The sequence below is a fragment of the Barbus barbus genome, assembly GCF_936440315.1.
Source record: "Barbus barbus genome assembly, chromosome: 6".
Classification (NCBI taxonomy): Eukaryota; Metazoa; Chordata; class Actinopteri; order Cypriniformes; family Cyprinidae; genus Barbus; species Barbus barbus.
The window spans coordinates 26,347,135-26,368,224 of NC_136734.1; the positions used below are offsets into that span (position 1 = coordinate 26,347,135).

General features: G+C 37.8%; 2 protein-coding genes across 4 annotated transcripts; one reads left to right on the forward strand and one right to left on the reverse strand.

Moving 5' to 3' along the window:
* Nucleotides 1–2,885: 2,885 nt before the first annotated feature.
* LOC306870752 (muscarinic acetylcholine receptor M1-like) lies at nucleotides 2,886–4,385 on the forward strand (the record flags this gene model as incomplete). Its single annotated transcript, XM_079418174.1, has 1 exon — nucleotides 2,886–4,385. One exon carries the CDS (start codon nucleotides 2,886–2,888, stop codon nucleotides 4,383–4,385), a length of 1,500 nt encoding a protein of 499 aa, XP_079274300.1.
* A 1,577-nt stretch (nucleotides 4,386–5,962) lies between these two features.
* LOC306871390 (zinc finger protein ubi-d4-like) lies at nucleotides 5,963–17,370 on the reverse strand. 3 transcript variants are annotated; one of them, XM_079419270.1, is made up of 12 exons: nucleotides 17,310–17,370; nucleotides 14,756–14,916; nucleotides 13,628–13,735; nucleotides 13,230–13,408; nucleotides 13,026–13,118; nucleotides 12,828–12,909; nucleotides 12,146–12,187; nucleotides 10,763–10,900; nucleotides 10,223–10,354; nucleotides 10,024–10,136; nucleotides 9,786–9,867; nucleotides 5,963–8,851 (listed from the first exon to the last, which is right to left on the reverse strand). In XM_079419270.1, the coding sequence occupies exons 1-12, from the start codon at nucleotides 17,339–17,341 to the stop codon at nucleotides 8,769–8,771; spliced, it is 1,245 nt and encodes a 414-aa protein (XP_079275396.1). In that variant the 5' UTR covers nucleotides 17,342–17,370; the 3' UTR covers nucleotides 5,963–8,768. The 3 variants fall into 3 exon arrangements, with proteins under 3 accessions (XP_079275396.1, XP_079275394.1, XP_079275395.1); XM_079419268.1 differs by lacking the exon at nucleotides 17,310–17,370 and adding an exon at nucleotides 15,003–15,066; XM_079419269.1 differs by lacking the exon at nucleotides 12,146–12,187 and having other exon boundaries at nucleotides 17,310–17,369.
* Between the last annotated feature and the right edge of the window lie 3,720 nt (nucleotides 17,371–21,090).

Consider the following 21,090-nt stretch of genomic DNA (forward strand, 5'->3'; position numbering starts at 1 on the left):
TAAAAACGTGTTTACAACAGAGAGCTCAATGATGTGAACTCTTCTTTAGAATTTCAGTAGAGCGGTATATAATCGGGTATATTAGTTTTATCCCTCATTTCTCCCATCCTAGGGCACCTTAATTAAACATGGCAAATCTTACCTCACTCTCCTCTAATTAATAAATGAGCTGTTCATGTGTTTGCTTTCTGCGACAAAAGCACTGCAGGTGTAGTCTGTAATGAGTCTATAAAGGCAAACAATATATTAATATATGTAGTATAATGGTCACAATTACGAGTGTCACAATTGACAACAGAGGAAATTAAAAATTGTGGAAATGAAAAACTGTGAATTGTAAATTTGTTTTACATAAAACAAGCTGATAAACTGTTTGCTAAGTATACAAAGAACAGGTTTAATGCACTACTTTCCACTCACCTGTATCATCAGTCATCCCAGATTGTAAAGAATTATTATTATCATGTATTCTGTTTCTGTTTAAATCTGTTTGTGGACATAACGCCAATGTTAAATGTAAACCCACAGTGTACATGTATTAACCATCACTGAGAAGAAACCCTGGTTATTTGTACATCAGTTATTATATATAAACCAAGGGAAAGAAAAAACAGCGTGGCTCACAATTGTTGTAATACACCATATTCTTGTTTATAAATGAGGGTGAATGGCCGCCAACCCATCAGCGTTCAGAGCTCATTTGAGGTAAACATGAAGAGAGGTGTCTGCACATTGTCACCCGGGGCTTGAGTATGAACAGTTAACAGCCTCTCATTCAGTATTTACATGTATTATGACAATCGGCTATTTCCGCCGCTGAAGCTCAGGTCCTCCAGCCAGAAGAGGACATATTGTCACCTCTAGCCAGATGGAGTGGATGAGCCAGTGGGCTACGATGTTATGATGAGCTAGAAAAACTCTTTTCTGTTACTATTTTCTTCAAGTAAAACACAACCGTGGAAGTAGCTGTTGTTTGAGTACTGTCATCACCGAAGTATTCCCAATGGCATCAGGGGTTATCATGCATCACCCTACAGTGGACATCTGGAGAAAACGGATAAATATACATCTTATGACCTCAAATATACAATTTAAGGGTAACGTCAGTTTTAAGGACTGCTTCCAAAAAGGTAAGTGACCATTTATTAATACAACTGGTGTATTAATCATGTTGCCAACTTTTGCTATTTTATGGCTACTGCTATTTAAAAATTAATTATAGTAAGACTTTCTGGAGATTTTCAGGTCAAACACAGGGACTCGGGTCATAGCCTGTAAATCAGCTTTTTCTAATAAAAGTGTGTTGTATTTGCATCGGGAATGCCATGTACCCAACAAATTAGTCTATAATATGATTATAAAAATATGGGTAGCACATTATTTTACAGTCCAGTTACTCATACTATGTACTTATTATAGTAATTACAAGTACTAGGTGATAACTAGGTACTAACCCTGAACCATACCCCTAAACCTACCCCTACCCCATGTAGTTGCCTTATATTACTAGTACTTTCTTAGGTATGTATACTATAAGTACACTGTAAGTACATGTAAGTTCACATACTGTAAAATAAAGTGCAACCAGAATATGATTAGAGAAACTAAAAAGAAATTGATTAATTGTATTTAAGGATACACATTACACATTCGCCATTTAGAAGCTTCACATGTAACCTGTATATTTATATGGCTACACAAATTGACCACCATGACACCACCTTAATCTGCGGAGTCTTAATTAAAAATACATTTGTGCTCTTCTCTGCATAGCATCAATGAACATGACAAACAACTATTTTGCAAATGTTTTAGAAAACATGTAAAGGCTTTCGTTTACATTATTTTCTCTTTGATATAACTAATGTGTGGTGGCACCAGACATGTTTGAGTTGACACACCGTCATTCAAAAGTTTGAGATCAGTAAGTTTTTGATGTTTTTTAAAGACATTTCTTATGCTCATCAAAGCTGCTTTTGTTTGATCAAAAATACAGAAAAAAAACTGTAATATTGTGAAATATCATTACAATTTAAATGAACTGTTTTGTATTTTTATATACTTTAGAATATAATGTATTCCTAGGATGCGAAGCTGAATTTCCATCAGCGTTTACTCTAGTCTTCACATGATCCTTCAGAAATCATTCTAATATGCTGATTTATTATCAGTGTTGGAAACAGCTGTGCTGCTTAATATTTATTTTTATTTTTTTCCATTTATTTATTTATTGGAACCTGTGAGACGTTTTTCAGGATTCTTTGATGAACAAAAATAAATAAATAACAGCATTCATTTCAAATAGAAACCTTTTGTAACAATTTACACTGCTGTTCAAAATGTTTTGGTCAGTAAATTTATTTTTCTTCCTTTTTTTTTTAATGATTTTTTCCCCAGCAATTTTCCTAATTTTAAAAACACGTGTCTGGTGTTTTGTTAGAGTCAAAACATGTCAACACATTAGTTATATGTGAGAAAATAATGTAAATGAAAGCCTTTACATAATGAGTTTTTTTTTTTTTTAATAAAGTGGTTTGGGGGCAGACAAGGAAAGTTCATATGTTTTAGAAGCAAGGTCTGTCTAAACCTTTTAAGACAAGATTAAAAAATTGAGCCTCACTGGTTCACTCCGAGTATCCAATTAAAATGATAGTGCTTCAAAAAGTCATCACCTCAAAAGGCCTGAGAAAGTAACCTCATTTACCAAAGATGCTTTAAAAACAAACAAACAAACAAACTTACCTTTCTGTCTTTCTCATCAGAACACGGAGCCTCAAAGCACCCCTGGTGTTCATAATCAGTAATGCAAGAGACAATTTCTGATTTTCCCCCTGAAGAATGCATTTGGCCTTCCAAGGATCTGATGTTGTGTCTCCCCTGGGAACATGAACCACACTTGCATCTCACAAGCAACTAACCTTACCATGACTCCTCTCGGGGGTCATCAGGTATGGGAGGTGGTTCTGATCGTGCTCGTGACTGGACCCCTGTCTCTCGTTACCATCCTGGGCAACTCCTTGGTGGTCATCTCCATCCGAGTCAACAGTCAGTTACAGACCATCAGTAACTACTATCTTGTGAGTCTTGCGGTGGCAGACTTGATCTTGGGTATGGTGTCAATGAATCTATATACAGCATACATAATCATGGGCCGTTGGACACTGGGACATCTAGCTTGCGATCTATGGTTGACACTTGACTATGTAGCGAGCAACGCCTCTGTAATGAACCTGCTGGTCATAAGCTTCGACAGATACTTCTCAGTCACACGACCACTGACTTATCGAACAAAGCGAACTCCGAAGACAGCAGCAGCATTGATCGCTCTCGCATGGGGGGTGTCGTTTGTGCTATGGGGTCCTGCTATCTTGTTTTGGCCTTATGTGGTTGGACGACCATCTGGAGCTGAAGCCCAGGCCTGTTCTATCCCGTTCTTGAAGGTTCCTCCGCTTGCTTACGGTACTGCAATCGCTGCGTTCTACCTACCAGTCACTATCATGATCATTCTGTACTGGCGAATTTATTGGGAAATTGAGAACAGAGCAAAAGGACTTGCTGGTTTTGTTGGTGCTGTGAAAAACACTAGAGATGTTCTGAATGGGTTGGACAAACAATCAGTGCACCAAACCAGTACCAAGAGCAATTTAAGTCGCTCAAAGGAAACAAATTCCAGAAAAGGACAAGGCAAAACCAAGTTAGACAAGTCAGTTGGCTGTTTCAATTCAACGAAAAACAAAACTGCAGCCATTTTGCCGAAGTCAGCTCATGAGAGTTACAAGGAGGCTTACAGCAACAGTAGCTGGAACACTGAAGACGAGGACGATAACGCCTTGTCCTCTTCGACAGACGAGGAACATGAGCAGAACATCAAGGCGAGAGCACCTTCATCCAATCCAACCGCAATTGAGTTGAAGGACCTGCAAAGTAGATCAGAGGACACCAAAGATGTGCAAGAGTTCAACTCGTCAACTGGGCGTCCCATCAGACACCAGTCCCACTTAGAACCACACCAAAAGTCAGACCACAGCATTCGCCATCAGCTCAGAGCTAAACATCGCATCAATATGATCATTAAAGAGAAAAAAGCGGCCCGGACACTAAGTGCCATCTTGTTGGCGTTCATAGTGACGTGGATGCCATACAACATCATGGTTTTGGCTTCCATTTCATACTGTGTGCCAGAAAAGCTCTGGCAGCTGGGATACTGGCTGTGTTATGTAAACAGCACGGTCAACCCCATGTGCTACGCCCTCTGCAACGAGTCCTTCCGGATCACCTTCAAGGCACTGCTACTTTGTCGACGTGGAGATAAACGAAAGTGGGACACAAACAGCTGGAATCTCCATGCCTCTGTGAGGCAGAAGTCGTCTTGCAGTAACGTGTAATCTTTCTCTCTATGATTTGTCATTCTACAGCATGGGTACTTTTAATTGCTCAATGATCCAGATACAGTGTTTCAATTGGCAGACACTTTTTTTCTAGAGAATAATATAGGGTTTGTGTTAACCCTGAATATGACTTCTTCTGATTCAGATTTTACTTTTATATTTGTACGACTAAATTTGTGAGTGCCTCTGCTTTAGACATTACACTGTCACTGCAAAATGGCTTGATTGTGAAACTTGTCAGACACTAATGGGAAGTTACTTAGCCTTGTGGTCTGTATGTCTTTGGCTACTTCAAAAGTTGGAATAGCACTTTATGATGATCCAACAAAAATAAAAATCAATTGCATGTTATTTTAAATTGCCTTATGTATAGACAATTAATGAAAACATTTAGCAGCCACTTGACAACAATAATACTGAAATATTCTTCTGATGCCATTTTGAATGTGCTTATTAAATAGTATTTTCAAAAGAAATATCAATTTAATAAAAATCAATATCTATTTTATAAATGGCAGAAACACGTTTGAGTAGTGGTTCTCAAAAAACACACAGGGGCCCACAAGAGGGCCTCAGCAAATGTCCAAGAGGGACTGAAGATGACTTAAAATGTTTTGAACAAGCTTTAAAGGGGTCATCGGATGCAAAATTCCCTTTACAAGTTGTTTGAACATAAATGTGTGTTGGAAGTGTGTGTACACATCCATCCTATAGTGATAAAAATCCACCTGAGTTCTGAGACTCCTGTCAGAATGATGTAGTTCTGTACAGGCCGCTCCCTCGATAGTTGATTGACAAGGCCGTCTTACCTTAGACCCGCCCTGAGTGAGCTGTCATCCATCCGCCATTGTATCGACTCCGGTGCAGGGGAAGACAAGATGTCTCCGATTAAGTGATTGAGTTGTTTGTTGTTGGATGTAATAATGAATATAGCAGTCGTCATTAACTCCCGACATCTGAGACACGTTACTTTTGTTTTTGAAGGAAATGCGTCGATCCCCGATCTGCCTAAATGCATCTTTGTTCGCACTAATCATTCATGATCCAGCTTCATCTACAGAAGTGAGTATAAGGGTTTTTTTATGAATCTTTGCAAATCACCTTTCCTAATAATGTACTAGTTAACCAGTTTGCAGCTGGAGTTTACAGTCTACTCGTCACTCCACGGAAGAGAGGGGCGGGGCCAGCAGAGCTCTTTAGCATTTAAAGCAACATGGACTAAAAACGGCCTGCTGAAAACAGAGCTGATTTTGACAGGGAGAAAAAAAAGGGTGTTGTTTTACACTACTATTGAGAAATTTTAACCAAAGTATGTTATAGACTTTTCATTAAGACCCTAAAGAATCATATCATCTTTCGGAAATTAGGCATCTGATGACCCCTTTAAAACCAAAAATCAAGATATTTTTTAATTCACCCCCAAACATTTGGAATTCTAATCAAATTATAATTATTTTAGTGCCATATTTTAATCTGTGGACACTCCTAATTTCAGTAAATTAAATATGTACGTATTGAATGTAAATGTACACAGCACAGGTACTGAAGTTAACAAGAATTGATGAACAACATATACGGTATGTGAGTTTTATTTTTCTTGGGGGGGGAAAAAAAAAAAAAAAGTGTACCATACATCAAAAAAAGCAAAAACAAATGAATCCCCCAAAACCAACCTAACAAACACACTTTAAAAATAAATAAATAAAACAAAATTAAATTACAAAAGAAAAAAAACAAAACAAAAACAAATGGCCACTTTGTCTTTAGAAAAACGGTGTAGTTTTAAAAAAATTCTGGAAAAGTAAACTGTTATATTTTCTAATTATTTTAATTATAGTTAGTTGGCTGATACCATAAAGCTAAGCTATCAAATTTCCCATAATCCTATGCTGGTACTGTGAGAGTACAACAGAGTGAGTGTAAGCTAAATGTTATGCGTTATGTATAAATGACCATGTAAGGTAGACATGCAGTAACTAAACTGAGAATGAAAGATAAAACAATGATAAGATGCTGTACATGTTATGAATGCCATGAGCAATAATTAATGTATCAGTATCTGACATAAGCCTAAACCTTTATGGAGGTCTGCAGTTATTTTGAAACTGAAGACTTACAGAGTACACAGAACTCATCTCAGGTCAATTCATTTCTTCATTCAGTATACATTTACAAAGAACAGGGTTAAAAGAGGCAACTGCGTGCAGTGCTCTAGATTTATTCTTTAAACAAAGGAAGTTTTGGCTGGATTGTGAAGATAAATGGTAATAGAAGACAGGAAAATTGGGGAACATTTGAAGTAGGCTGTATATCTGCCTCAGCTTGGTCTAGGAAGTCAAACTAAGCTCTGACAAATTCAGCAAACACCATACTTCACATCTGTGTTGTATTGAATTTAGCACTGGGTCACTTCAACAACCTCTCTGTCTTCACTACCATAATTCAATCCCTAATTAAAGGTACAGCTCAGCCAAAAAATTAAAATTCTGTCACCATTTAGTTGCCCTCATGCCATTCAAATGCTGTATGACTTACTTTTTTCTGTGGAACGCTAAAGAAGACATAATTGAAAAAAAGTTGATATTGGGAACCAAACTATATTTTTTATTGTCCATACAATAGGAGTCAATGGTGACCAAAACAAGACATTTCTCATTTCCTTTTATGTTCCACAGAAGAAAGTTATACCGGTTTGTGAGTAAATGACAACAATTTCATTTTTGAGTGAACTATCCCTTTAAGAGATGATAAGTTTTCCTAAAAAATAAAAGTTAAATAGCACATATCTGATGCCATACAGATGCCAATACAGACCTCAGATTAAAGGACTAAAAGCAGTCTCTCAGTTAAGCCATACTAAAATGAATTTACTGGCTAACCAAGCATGTGACACTCAAAGTCATTCTGATATCTCTAATTTTCAATGGTGGCTTCTGTGTATTACTATTTTTTTCTTCAGAACAACTGAAAGTCTGTTATTTAACACAGCTCATGTCCAGAGACAGACCTTTCGGTTTTTGAGTGCCATAAGAACTTTTGCTCAATATCCTACACAAGCTGGCAATTGGAAATTGGCAATTTAATGTTAATTTAATAAAATAATATGTTTATGTCATATGTATGGCTGTAATCAATGAAATATCATCACAGTAAACATGACAATTATGGCATTGAAGTTTTTGTCCACATATTTTCTTGCACTATAGAAATCTTTCATGCACTCAACAGCGAATCCTTCAGAATTACTTTGAAAGGGATTTACCATTCTTGGTAGAATCTATTAAACTATGACCATCCACAAACTGATCTCAGTGTAGCCTGCAATACATTGTTCTATATCTCAATTAATTACAATAGTTTCTGGACGTTCTTTTATACTGAACGTTTTGGTTTTTAGTCCTCTCTTTCAATCCTATTTCTCATTTACCTGACATCTTAACCATCTTTAACTAAATTTGAACCGATTTCTGAACATCTTAAGGACGTCTAAAAATGCAAAAATGAACAATATAAAAATATAATTTAAAATCACTACCCTTACCTGCATCCATTAACTCATTAGTTAGTAAAGAGGTCACACACTGACTGCTTGACTCTGTGCTTCAGTGGCATATACAGATGCTATCATTACAAAAACAATTCCCCAAGCAACTTCCATCATAATAATGAACCATTTCTATTGTTCGAGATCTTAAATACGGCACACCTTTATATGCTATACAAATTTATAAATATACAAAAACACATTATTGTTTCTTTTCTATTTTGCTTATTATGAACAAGCATTGGCATGCTGATTGGTTTCAACTATTCCTCTCCGTGATAAGCACAGTGTCAGTACAGAACATTTTGGATATGGCTGAATATGCAATATTTATTGTGGCTGATATAAGCTGCAGCTAATTATTTGTCTTCTGTTAAACAGTGCCTGTAGAAACGGGTGGAAATATCAGGTCTAATATGAGCAGGAACTCAAAAACAGAGTCATAATATTCTCATAGTGACTTCCAAGTATGTATTGCTGTAAGGGTCAAGAGAGTTTCTGACTGGCTTTGACATTTGCTATGGAAGTACTGTGTTAGTTGTGGGGGGCTAATAGTTGAAAACAAAGAGCAGGGGTAGTTTGAAACTTGGAACTGTGTAACAGTCATACTGAGATCAAACCTGCTGAGATGTGAGAGAACTACGAGGAGGAGGGCACACTTTTTCTCACTCTCTCTCTTTCTCTCCCTCCATTTGCGTCTGCGGGCCTGGGCAAGGTGGTCTTTCCCTTTTCTGTTCCACTACAACTTCTGTTCGACCCGTTTCGTTTGCTTAAATTGAACAGACCACTCTTGGAGGGAAGTATGCGAAAGAGGGTCTGTCTTTCCAAAAAGGCCATCATGAGGGCGGTGCATTCTGATTCTGGTATATAGAGGCCTTCTCTTTCAGGAGGGCCAAACACAGATGACAACTCCAACTTCCTGTAAAGAATAAAATAATGCAATTATTCACTTGTGGTAATACTTGTAGTATGATGATTATAATATCATTCACTTATATATGATATAAGATATATCATATTGTTGATATATATCATATTGTTCTTTGGACTAAATGGAGCTCTTTAGTATTTAGCACTATATACTGGCTGAAATACACTATACGACTTAAAATCTGATTTAAAATCTTACAAATTTTAAAAATACTAGATATCATACAGTTGCTGTAAATAGTCACAGAGAAAAAACTGGGCATCATACACTAAACGACCGAGGATCACTCGTCACATGTCCATTTGCTAGGAAGACACATGACAAATGAAAACAATAAGTTCTAAAATCAGCTCAAAATATCAATCATGTCTAATGTCCTCTGACTGGATGGATTCATAGTCTGAAGCTATATAAAAATAAAAGGATGTCTGTGATCACTATACACTATGTGGTTTTCTATTAAATCTGTCAACTCAAATCTGTTCAGATTCAACTTGTTCAGACTGTAAATCGGGGCCAAAATCTGGGCAACATTCACATAACAAATTCCAGCCTTAAGTCAGTTCTATGTCTTTTGATGAGCAGTCTTTAGCAGTCATTACTCCAGTCTTCAGTGTCATGATCATTCAGTAATCAATCTGATATGCTGATTCTGTGCTCAAGAAACATTTCTTATTATCATCACTGTTAAAAAAAAAAAGTTGAGCAGCTTAATTTTTGGAGGAAACCTGAAACCTGAACAGAAAACTCGATGGAATTTATATGAATATATCTGAAGTAGAAATCTTTTGTAACATTATGTCTTTACTGTCACTTTTGATCAATTTAATGCATTCAGGCTAAATAAAAGGTATTAATTATCAATAAAAAACAATGCACCCCAAACTTTAACAGTGGTGTGTATTATTGCATGTTGCTTTACCTTCAGGAGGTTCAGACATAGGGGGCGAGAGGCAGTACATGTGGTAACCTCGATCACAGTCATCACAGAACAACAGCTGGTCCTGTAGCAAAGCATAAGAAACTACTTCACAGAGAATCCAAATTGGGATGCATAATAAAGCGAGGGAGGGAATAGTTTTACACAGTAATGGTCTTCCCTATGGAGGTAAAATACAGTTCATACATTTTTATGGCTGGATAGTGGTAAACAAACTCACATCATTTTCTGATGTTCCACATATATTACAGCACTTGCATTCAATGCACTGCCAGCGATAGGTTTTCACAGCAGCCATCATCACTGGAGTGAACTGCAGACACGAGGGGTGACCTGAGAACAGAGAATCGATCAATGATAATTTGGTCAAGAAAAATCCAAAGAAAGCAAGCAGGTGAAAGTATGTGTGGTTGTTTTACCAGAACGGCCACAGTCTGAGCAGGACACAAGCTCTTCTGACTGGCCGGTTTTCTGGTTCAGGTTGGAATCTCCCAAACAAAAATCACAGTAGTTGTTTGGCAGAGCCAAACCATCTGGGCCTTTCTTAGGAGCTGATAGAACAGACATAAAGAGAACAGAATACATATTATCACTCATAGCATTCAGTGAAAATTACACAATACAACACTACCCCTAGAAGCTAAAACATTTGTTTGAAACTTAGTTAACCTTCATGTAGCTGGCATTTTAAAGTCCTGTGAGATGCTGCCTATTTAAAGCATTCCAAACTGGTCACTTACAAGCTTTCATTTAAAGCACCACCTTAGAAGGCAGGCAAAGAACTTCACATGGTTTTGAAATAAATCCAAAGTGTACAACACTGTGCCAACCAGTTAGTTTAGAAGAAATATACTTTTAGTTTTATTGGCAATAGACTGTAAAATATTTAATGTCACTCAAAATGACAGTTAAATGGCCTCTGTTCAGTTGGCTACCAGAGTCTGTGATTAATTGCTTACTCTTCGGTTCGTCTTGTTGGGGTGGAGTTGGTTCACGAATGTCCATCTCATCTTTCTCCTCCCCCTCCTCCTCAGCCAAGTGAGAATGGGCGTAATGATAACTGAGACCAGGCCTATTCTTATAGCGCTTCCCACAGACTACACACATACACACACACAGAGCACAATCATGGGTTATAAGCACCTGTAATTGTCATTATGCACCGAAACATCATCTGTACTTTAGCACATGGAGCACTACTGCATCACACCAAAAGCTCTTTCATGCATGAGAGTTCAATCCACCGTTCCTGGCTCTCCAGAAGCTCATTAATGCTCATTCTTCAACAGCATGACAAATGTTAATATGCTCCCCTTAAACAAAAGCAATAGTTCACCACAAAATGAACAACCTGTCATTTACTCAGCAGTGTCGTTCCAAAATGGTATTACTTATTTCCTTGCATATAACCAAGCTCCTTTTTTTCCCCAATACAGTGAAAGCAAATAGGGACCAACAGCTAGCCAATATCACTGAACAGGAGCAGCTTGGTCATTCTGTTAGATAACTCCTTTAGTTTTCAACACTTGAAAGCTATTTGGTCAGAATAACATGATGGTGAGTGCATGATGAATGACACAACGTTCACTTTTGAGTGAACTATCCCCTTAAAACCATAAGCACTACACATTCAGGAAATGGGAATCCTTTGGCAACTTAAAAGCATAGGCACTTTTTCAGTCTAATCGGATAAGGAATGTGAAAAACAGGGAGTGACCTGTAGATGAAGAGAAGGCTGAGTATTACAGGCAGCAACAAAAACACTTAGAAATTAGAGAGTTAGAGAGAGACAACACAGAGCAGGTAATGAAGCACAAAGAGAGGTGAATAATAGAGGGAAATAAAGAGAAGCTATTTACATTTCAGACAATTAACATTAACTTGGAGGAAGGTATATATTTCAAAGTACTGTCATTTTTGTGACAACAATAGCTAATTAAGATACATGTTTCTTAGAAAATTATTTGTGAAAAAGGAGTATGCGAGTGTGCAAAGAGGAGAAATGTAGAGTACAAAGCAATGAAGTCTAATAAAAGATTGGGTGGTGAATTCTGTGGAAAAACTCTTCCTTTGAAGCTGCTGTCACACTTAACGCTGTTCAGGCAGTTGAAAAAAAAAAAAAAAAAAAAAAAAAAAGTGTACAATGTAGCCATCAATAACCCCTAGTTTCATAAAAGTTCAGTGCGATCTTGTCAGGCACAAATCATGTTTGCAGTGCACACAAAAAAAAAAAAGAGAAAGAGGAAAACCAAGACATGAGCTGGTGGGGAAAGAAAAGAAAAGGACAAAGGGAATGAGGAAAGGAGAACTAGACGGACAGAGAGAGGAAGAGAGCAATATACCTCTTTCGGAAGATTTTGAAATATGCTTTTGTTTGAAAGTGTCTGAAAGAGAGAAAAAGGAGAGAAAGAAAGACAGAAAGACTCACAGACTGACAACAAGAATCAGGAAATCAGGAAAAATAAACTCATAAAGAACATCTGCATCAGAGTATCATGACACAATTAAGGGCAAAGACACAAATGCAGAGAATAGAGATCCAGAACTATGAAAGAACAACACGAAACCTGAAACCAAATGGATAACAAGTAGAAATTGTCCTCTGGTTTACAAGATTAAGTTTACTAGTTTAATCAGGCTATATGTGGGATTGGTAAACCACAGCATATAGTATAAAGGAATATGCTTTTTGTTTTCAACAAAATGTATTTATTTTTGTACTTCTGGTTTCATGAGTAGACAAGAAAGAGCTAAATAACAAATTATTCTCAAGTTCAGTGTGTCAGATGATGGACAACCTGTAAAATGATCATGTTTGGGTTTTTTTTTTGCAAGCTTTCATGTGGTAAAGCTCATGATGACAGCTTTGCTGAGAAGGAGTGACACAGATCTTTGAATGTAACTGGATGTGTTACAGTACAGCTCAGCCTTTTTATAACAAAGAGAAGTCGATCTCCAGATGAGATCACCGAGAGGTCAGCAGGCTGAGTCATGTGGTTTCCTTGAATGCTGTATATGACTCACTGTCACAAGCGTACGGTCTGTCTCGATCCTCCAAAGCAGCTGCTGCTTCCAACTTCTTCCGAGCGCTGCTGACACCACGACCCTGTGAAACCGTTTTGAATCATACATGTAACCTTTTAGAGGTGTTTTGTTGAGACCAATTAGGTTGTGTGTAAATACCATGTACATGCATGCAAGTTTATAAGATCAAGAGTTCACCTTTCCCTTGCCTTTTCCCCGTCTCTTTGGAGTATCTTCTTCATAATCTTCATCGTCCAGATCATCTAGAAAATCATCTGGCTCCAAAATTCTCTACACACACACAAAAGGGTGAAAACCAATCGGACAGAATAACTTAAGGTGAGATTTCAATGAAAAACAGTGACAGCTACAATCAAAACCATAAGCTGATTTTCTCAGTACCTTACGGACCCTGCTGCTGGGGTTTAGACCCCCAGAAGAGTACTCTGTAGAGCTAGGCTCCTCCTCCGCTGTGCGGAGCTCCAACCCAGATCTTTTCTCCACAGGCTCTCCCTTCAGAAGTGCCTCTAAGCTGCTTCCATCACTGGAGAAAACATCTTTCTTAAGCCCCAGATCCAGCTCTGAAACATACACACGCACATTCACATCCATAGGCAACTGCACAGAGATGGATAGAAATGTCATCAAAACATACAATTTAATTTAAAGTTTAATTACATGAACTTGAGACATAAATACTTCAACACAAATCTATGAATGGCCTACGCACAGGGAATTTAAAAAAACTGCCACAAACAACATGTCTCTATATTTATTAGAGGAAGTGAGTGGCTGCGTACCGGACTTTAGAGATGGGAAGGCTAGACGAGGGTCCTCTGGAGCATTAGCTCTCCTCTTCTTTCTCCAGCGTCGTGCTGGATATGTGTACAACTGGCCTGGGGCAACACCTTTGGGGAGAGAGTCATGAAAAAGATACATACAGTCAGCCATGTGAAAATGGCACCCTTACGTGAAAATGAGGTAAGGCATAAAAACACGTAAAAAAAAAAATTTACATTAGGCCAGGCACGGCAGGCAGTGTAATTATTTAATATTGGCATAATCAATGATAACAATAATACTGACAAGAAAAGTAATCGATTTATTATTATTTGCTTATTTGACAAGTATGTGTGTGTAATGTAATATATGTATGCATGTATGTATGTATACACACATATACATACATCTGAAAATCATACTCAAATGGAGTTAACAAGGTTTTTGACGCCTGAATGACCGGAGATCTGTTACGTCCATCATTAGAACGGTGGCAACTGAGGGAGTAAATAAACAGCATCACGTTTTAATCAGTTTGCAGGTTATAAAGTTTATTCTGGCTATATGGGCACTCAGTTTCTCTTGTTGTTTAATACATTTGGCCAAAATCTCACGATATAAAAGACGAACCGCTATGCATAGGATATTAAAAACGTACAAAAGTGTATTGGCTATAACTAGACAGCAAATGCTAAGACTCTTCTCTGCTCTTTAAATGCACAAAAATATCAGCCTTTGCAGACAGCATTTCTTGAGTAAAGGAAATGCTGTACTTATTTAAACATCAGTTCTTTATTTACTCTTGCACTGTGAAGAAGTAGACCTCTGTCTTCAAACTGAGCATCATTCTGAATGGTGGCAGGGTGGAGTTATGAGGTTTAACTGACAATTTGAGGATCCAATGGCGTTACGAGGTTTAGTCACAAGCTCTTTTGATTGGTTAAAAATTTGTAAAACCCACAAACAGACATAACGATGACCAATAGCACTGATTTAAAATAATAATAACGAAATACAATGGAGATAAGGAAGTTTTTAATAATTTTCCACAGCACACCCGACAACCTGTCACGGGAGACTAGTGTGGCGCGGCACAGTGGTTGGGAAACACTGCTGTAAACAGACCACTGTGAGTGAGCGTGTCCCACCTGGTCCTCTGTGCCGTTTCTCCATCCAGAAGTAGCAGTTGCTCTGGGCAACACCTGTCTGAGAATCGAGGAAGGGCATTCTGACGCTCCTCTCTGCACACAGACGGGCATTATAGTTGTGACACTGCTCCATAGCATCCCTGTAATACTGCTCACCCAGCCTACAGACAGAGAAACAAGGCCAATGGTAAATGCAACAGCCTGAATTAAAACCAAGATAAACCAGAGGTGCTTTTTTGAAACTCACACAGAGTCTAAAGTAGCCATTTTCTGTCAGGGACAAGCAATAGCGTGTCAACACACACCCCTCCACTGCCGCCCTGAAACCAGCTCAGCCCTGTTCAGTTTAGCCACCCGTGTGTGTTTGTATGCAGCAGGAGGTCTTGCAGGCATGCAGCTCAGTCATTGTAACTCTCTCACTCCAGCCACTTAGCAGGTGCTGCTGCTGCCCGTCACCCTGGCAACCGCTAAGAGCCCGGAGAGAGCACAGGCTAGCTAAAGCCCGAGAGATTAGCGCACAGACGGGCGTTGATGTCACAGAGGATGAAACAAAAGCTTAAAGCTTTGGTGTGTTAGAACCAAGAGGGGTTTACAGCCCTATACAACAAAAAAAGCCCTGGGATGATCGCCCGCCTTAAAGACGCCAAAACACAGAGCTGCAGCTTCAAAAGATTCTTGCTCAATGGAAAAGCACATTCCACAAACTAGACACTCTGAACAAAACTAGACACTCTGACCACACGAACACCTGCTATTAAGATCCACTTGATGGGCAGCACCAACTCCAGGTGTAATTGAGGTCCAGTGTCAAACCATATTCAGAGGTAGTCAGAAATGTGACCACACTGAACTGGTGGTGTAGACACTAATGCACCCTGATTCCTCCCAGACAACAGCAAATAACCACCTATTCACCTGTCAAAATGCTAAAACATTAAGACTAATTTCATATCAGATGAGCCATGTTGTAAAATGACTATAAATGCACAACAGTAAACAGCCATGAATGCTGTGAATGTATATGTGCTTTTTCAAATTACTTTTAGTCTTGGCAGATTTTAGATTAAAAAAATTTAACAAAAATGAGAAATGTTGCCTTGGCAACTAAATGAAATAAATTAAGCTTAAGTGGAAATCCTAAAATGACTAAAATAAAAATAGAAGAAAGCCAAGCAGAAATATTTTAAAAAGAAAATCTAATAAAAACAAAAGCCTGTAACAATGATTAAAACTAAATCTAACATGAAAATTACAAATAAAAAATATATATATATATATATATATATATTTTTTTTAGTATTAACAATACTAAAAATAGTCTGCCTACTCTCCACCCTTTTGTTGATAGGTGACTGTGAGATTGAGTTGACCAATAAAACCAGCAGGAGAGTAGAGGCTGTGCTTGACTGGTTTAGGAAAAAAAAAAAATAATTCTAGAAATATATCAAACAATATGTCAAGTGGTCACAGGAGCCACTTAATATCGAACCACCAAGACAGATGTTAAAGCAGGGCTTCTGAGTAAGGGTATTTGATACGGCAAAATTAACGTTACTAGCGGACAAATTGTTAAAGTATGTTACTAGTTGGTATACTATTAGTTCCAATCACAAACAGTTTCGCTGAAATTTTAATAGACTTCAACACCACTCTTGGTCAGTTTTGAAGTGCAAATCCTGTTTTCTGTTCCCTTTTCTGACTGTTGTGGATTTGGCTACCGTGTCCTCAACCCATCAGTCAGAAAAAAAGTGAGGGCTTAATAAGGAACTGTGTTTCCAGGAGCTACCAGGGCTGTCAAAATCGTGTCAGAAACTTTAACCATTTCACTGCCCTTCTTCTAAAAGCTCCTTATTGAACAGCTAATTCTGTGTTTTAAATGAAAGAACACAGGCAGTGAACAGCCCAATTTTCACCAAAAGCACTTCCTAGTTTCAGGACAGTTTGATGTGGAAAAAAACAGACAAAAAGCTACATGATACAGTTAATATATCATTGGTTATATAAATGGAAATAACTTTCAGGCAGAGCAAACTATTTAGCTAATAAATTAAACGCGTCAGGTAAATGTAACATGCTTCAAAATAGGTGATATTAGTCTGTCGTTTTCACATCCACACATGACATAACTGCAGTCCAATTAGACTGACTGACAGCTGCTTCCAAAACTGAACTGAGCTGAATAACCAAGCAACAAAAGCACTGACAAACAACTGAATCAAACATTTGAGTGCCTTAACATGGTCCCCGTGGCACTTTATGATACCACTGACATAAACACACTCATTAGAGGAACAGAAAAGCCTCCTACATGCTTTACTCCCTGATCATGCTGAAAGACGGAAGCTAACTGAAGCATTCACCCCAGCGGGACACGGCAGCTGCTAGTACAGCTAACTTAACCAGAGCTCAGATAACCTTGTCAAACACGTGTCCTTAGCTCTCTTTAAGCAAATTATTCAAACGCCCATCACGATGTGTTATTACTTCAAAGTTACATATCATAGTTCCACATGGAAATCTCATATGTAGTCAAATAAGGATGGAAAATACTCACAGCTTGACAACATTCTCCACCACCGCCGCCATCTTGGCTCTACTGTGCTCACAGCGGGTGTTCTGCGCTTGCGCAAAAGGAAGCACCTTAGAGGAAGGTCGCGGGTCAGGGGCGTTCAGGAGGAGGGCGTGTGAAGGCCAAGCTTTCATGTTCAAATATAGACACGTTACAGTGCATCCAACAAAAGAGATTTGTTGTCTTTCTAAACCCTTACGACTTGCTTTTTATGAAGCACAAAAATATAAAGTTTAAATATTGTATTGGTCGCTGTAGCCAAAAGGACGCAAAAAGTATCATAAAAGTGGTTCAAACAATTTCGTGATATCTTCTGAAGCTTTGTTTCAGAAAGAGATTGAAATTGAGTCAGTGAGTTAAACACAACAAGGTCTGTCCTATTCGTGTCCGAACAAAACAGGCCTAAAGGGGAACTATCAATCAATTAATTGAAAAGATCCAACTCAAATGACTCAATGAATCGGTCACACAAATACAGTATACCTTCAGAAGATTTAGGCTAAATAGGCCTAATGCACGAGTTATATCGACTAGGCCTACTTTTAGTAAAACTGACCAAAATTTACAGACCAAATTCTTATTCACTTTATTATGCTGAAAACAAACAAACAAACAAAAAAACACTGTCATCATTGTTGATATATTTATCTATGTGTATACAAGTAGCTAAATAAGTTCTAGACATAAACGTGATAGGCTACTAACCTATTGTAATTATCATTTGTTTACTTATCTGAATTGCAAATTTCAAAAAATATATATTTTGTATATTAAACACTCAAAGGTAAAACCAAGTCAAACGCATTGTATTGTACTGTTCACGAATGGACACGAGGTGGCGCTAATTGTCAATTTGACAAAACCATGATGTCTCAATGGTAAGGGTCACAAAATACGTGATGCGTGTCAGTGACGAGTCCAGTTTAAATATTAGGATAAATGAATGAAATATAAATCAAATTTGTAATTGTGAGGTAGGAAACACAAGAGCAGTCTGAATTCACCAAAAACTAGGAAATCTCGACCCCTTCTTCCTCTTGTAATGTATATTAACTGGTTCTCTGATTGATATGCTGGTCTGGGGGCCTCAGCAGCTGGCTTTAGTTTTTGTTTAGAGAGCTGAAAAGGTCTGGGGAACATAGAGAAAAGGCTATTATAAATACAATCTGATTAGTCCTAATTTAATGTCAGTGTTGTGGAAATTTTTCTCAGCTAAACACAGACACAACACACAAGCATTAATTTTTTCGTAAAGGGATACTATATTCATGTAAATGTTTCTTGTGTAGACCATTTTTATATTGACTTTTCCTAAAAAGATATAGGCTATCACAAAACTAACAACTTTTTATTCAGCCTCTCCGAACCTCTTCATCTGTTCTCTCCTTTTTCTTGTTTTCCCTCCTTTATTGGTCTTTCTCAATAATAACTGACAGGTTGTGAATAGTAACCACACAGAGAGCAAAGCCTTTGCACTGGAGTAGCAGAGCACATGGTGAATATTTTTCAGTATCCTCCCTTCCTCAGAGCACTGTCAGAATATTCCATGGAAATGTTGTTATATGTGTGCGTGTGTTCTCAGATGCTGCCTGGGTGGTTATTATCGGTTACATTCTCTTAGTATGGGAGTGAGGAGGAGCACATTAGAGCAAGTCTGTGATAAAAGGGCTGTATTACCCTCTTAAGACAGAGAAATCACACACATGATGTACATACACACACCCTGTACACGGAAAACTATTCATTTTAAGGTTCAGCCATGATTAGTTTTTCATTTTAAATGCAAGCTTCAGGAACAGGCGAAGCAAAAATCAGCAGAACAGTTTCTACTGGCACTTGCATCTAGGCCTGATCATTTTAGGTCTGATGAAAGAATAGTTCACCCAAAAATGAACATTCTGTCATCATCTACTCACCATTATGCCAGCTAACAAGGAAACATCTTTCAAAGTTATGAACAAACATTCTTCCAGTAACATTAATAGAATGTATGTTTAAAGCGTAAAGTATGTTCAAAACTTTAGCACAAAAATATTACTTATACATAATTCAGAGAACACTCCCATAACTTTTGCAAAATAATTATGTTCACTTAACATTTTCTCTAACATTTGCATAACCAAGAAAAACATTTTTAAAACTCAACATTTAGAATTTTTAGAGAACATCCAGAAATAATGTTTCCATAACTTTATGGAAACATTACCAAAATGTTCTTGGAATACAATTTTTATTAGCTGGGATGTCTTTGAAGAACTGCTTTTGTCCATACAATGAAAGTAACTAGGATTCAAAGAACACTGGTCCATGCTGAATTTAATTGCCTGGAGAAAGAAAAGACTGAAACATTTCTCAAACAATCTCCCTTTGTGTTCAACAGTAGAAAGGAAGTTATACAGTTTTGGAACATTATGAAGGGGAGTAAATTATGACAGAATTTTCCTTTTTGGGTGAACTATCTCTTTAGATATGGATTTGCTATACAGCATGGCTCACTAGCAAAACAGAGGATTGGCCAAAAATGATTACGTGAAAACAGCAGCCAGCTAAACCAGTACTAAGCCAGTATAGGATGTGACACGTTAATTTAATGTAAGATTTCTATCAGATCACTATCAGAATGCAGATCAGCTGGTTATGATGATCTCCTTTTGTCTGAGTTGATGAGAGTCGATTGTAGGAGCCTCACCCTCTTGATTTTTAATGAAATGTTAATGAAAGTGCAACAATGTGTTTTTACAATAAATCATTTGTGGATTGTTATCAACTGACTTCTTTTTGATACCAAACATATCTGCTCTTATGCAAATCTTCACTCCTTTTCCTTCATCCTGACCCTCGTTCACCTTCCTGCAACCCTTTTCCTTCCATACTCCTTTCCTCCTACTCTTTCCAACTGCTCCCACCTCTCTTTCTCGCTGGTGTTCCCATGGTATTGTGATCGTAAGGTCAGGGACTTGGGCTGCTCTGTGTTAATAAAGCCAGTTGGAAAGATTCCCAGGGCCTGTGCAGAAAATAGAGGAGCTACTGCAAATAAGCAAAGTACACAGACACGCTCTCAAACTCTTAATGGGCCTCACACACACACACACACACACATACACACGTTGGTTTTTGTGGTTTATGGGAACTCTCCATAGGCGTAATGGTTTTTATACTGAACAAACTGTGTGTGCTATTGCCCTACACCAACCCTACACCTAAACTTAGCTCTCACAGGAGACTTTGTGCATTTTTAGATTTTCAAAAAAACACCATTTAGTATGTTAAGCCTTTTGAATTACGGGGACATAGGCAGTGTCCTCATAAACCACCTTCATATTGTAATACCTCTGTCATACCCATGTCATTATACAAATTTGTGTCCTCATAAACCACATAAACATGCACGCACACGCACACACACACACAACAAGCAAGGGTTTCAGCCACAAGGTACACGTTCAAAATTGCAAGTTCAAGACATTGCTTGCATTCAAAACAGTTAGAAGTAATAAAGGGATGCATGCTAAGACTTGCGATGAAAATACTGTTTCACAGGTAAGAGCAGTAATAACAGTCATTCATGCACTGACCTGCAGTTCTGCTCTTTTTACACCCATAATAATTTCAGTCTTAGCTAGGGAATTCTTTTGCATTAACATAGGATAAGTCAGTACAAATCTGCATGGTATCACATAAAACCCACATAAAGCATGCGATTTTTGACTGCTTTTGTGTATATGAGCAAATAAGAGAGAGAGAGAGAGCGAGAGAGAGAGAGATT

Excerpts from the sequence above, each read along its gene's own strand:
- LOC306871390 (XM_079419270.1), bottom strand. The coding sequence starts at position 17,341 with ATGGCGGCGGTGGTGGAGAATGTTGTCAAGCT. Across the intron at positions 13,119-13,229 it reads CCAGCAGCAGGGTCCGTAAG|AGAATTTTGGAGCCAGATGA; the intron begins GTACTGAGAAAA and ends GTGTGTGTGTAG. Across the intron at positions 10,901-12,145 it reads TTCAAAATCTTCCGAAAGAG|TCTGTGGGAAGCGCTATAAG; the intron begins GTATATTGCTCT and ends GTATGTGTGTAG.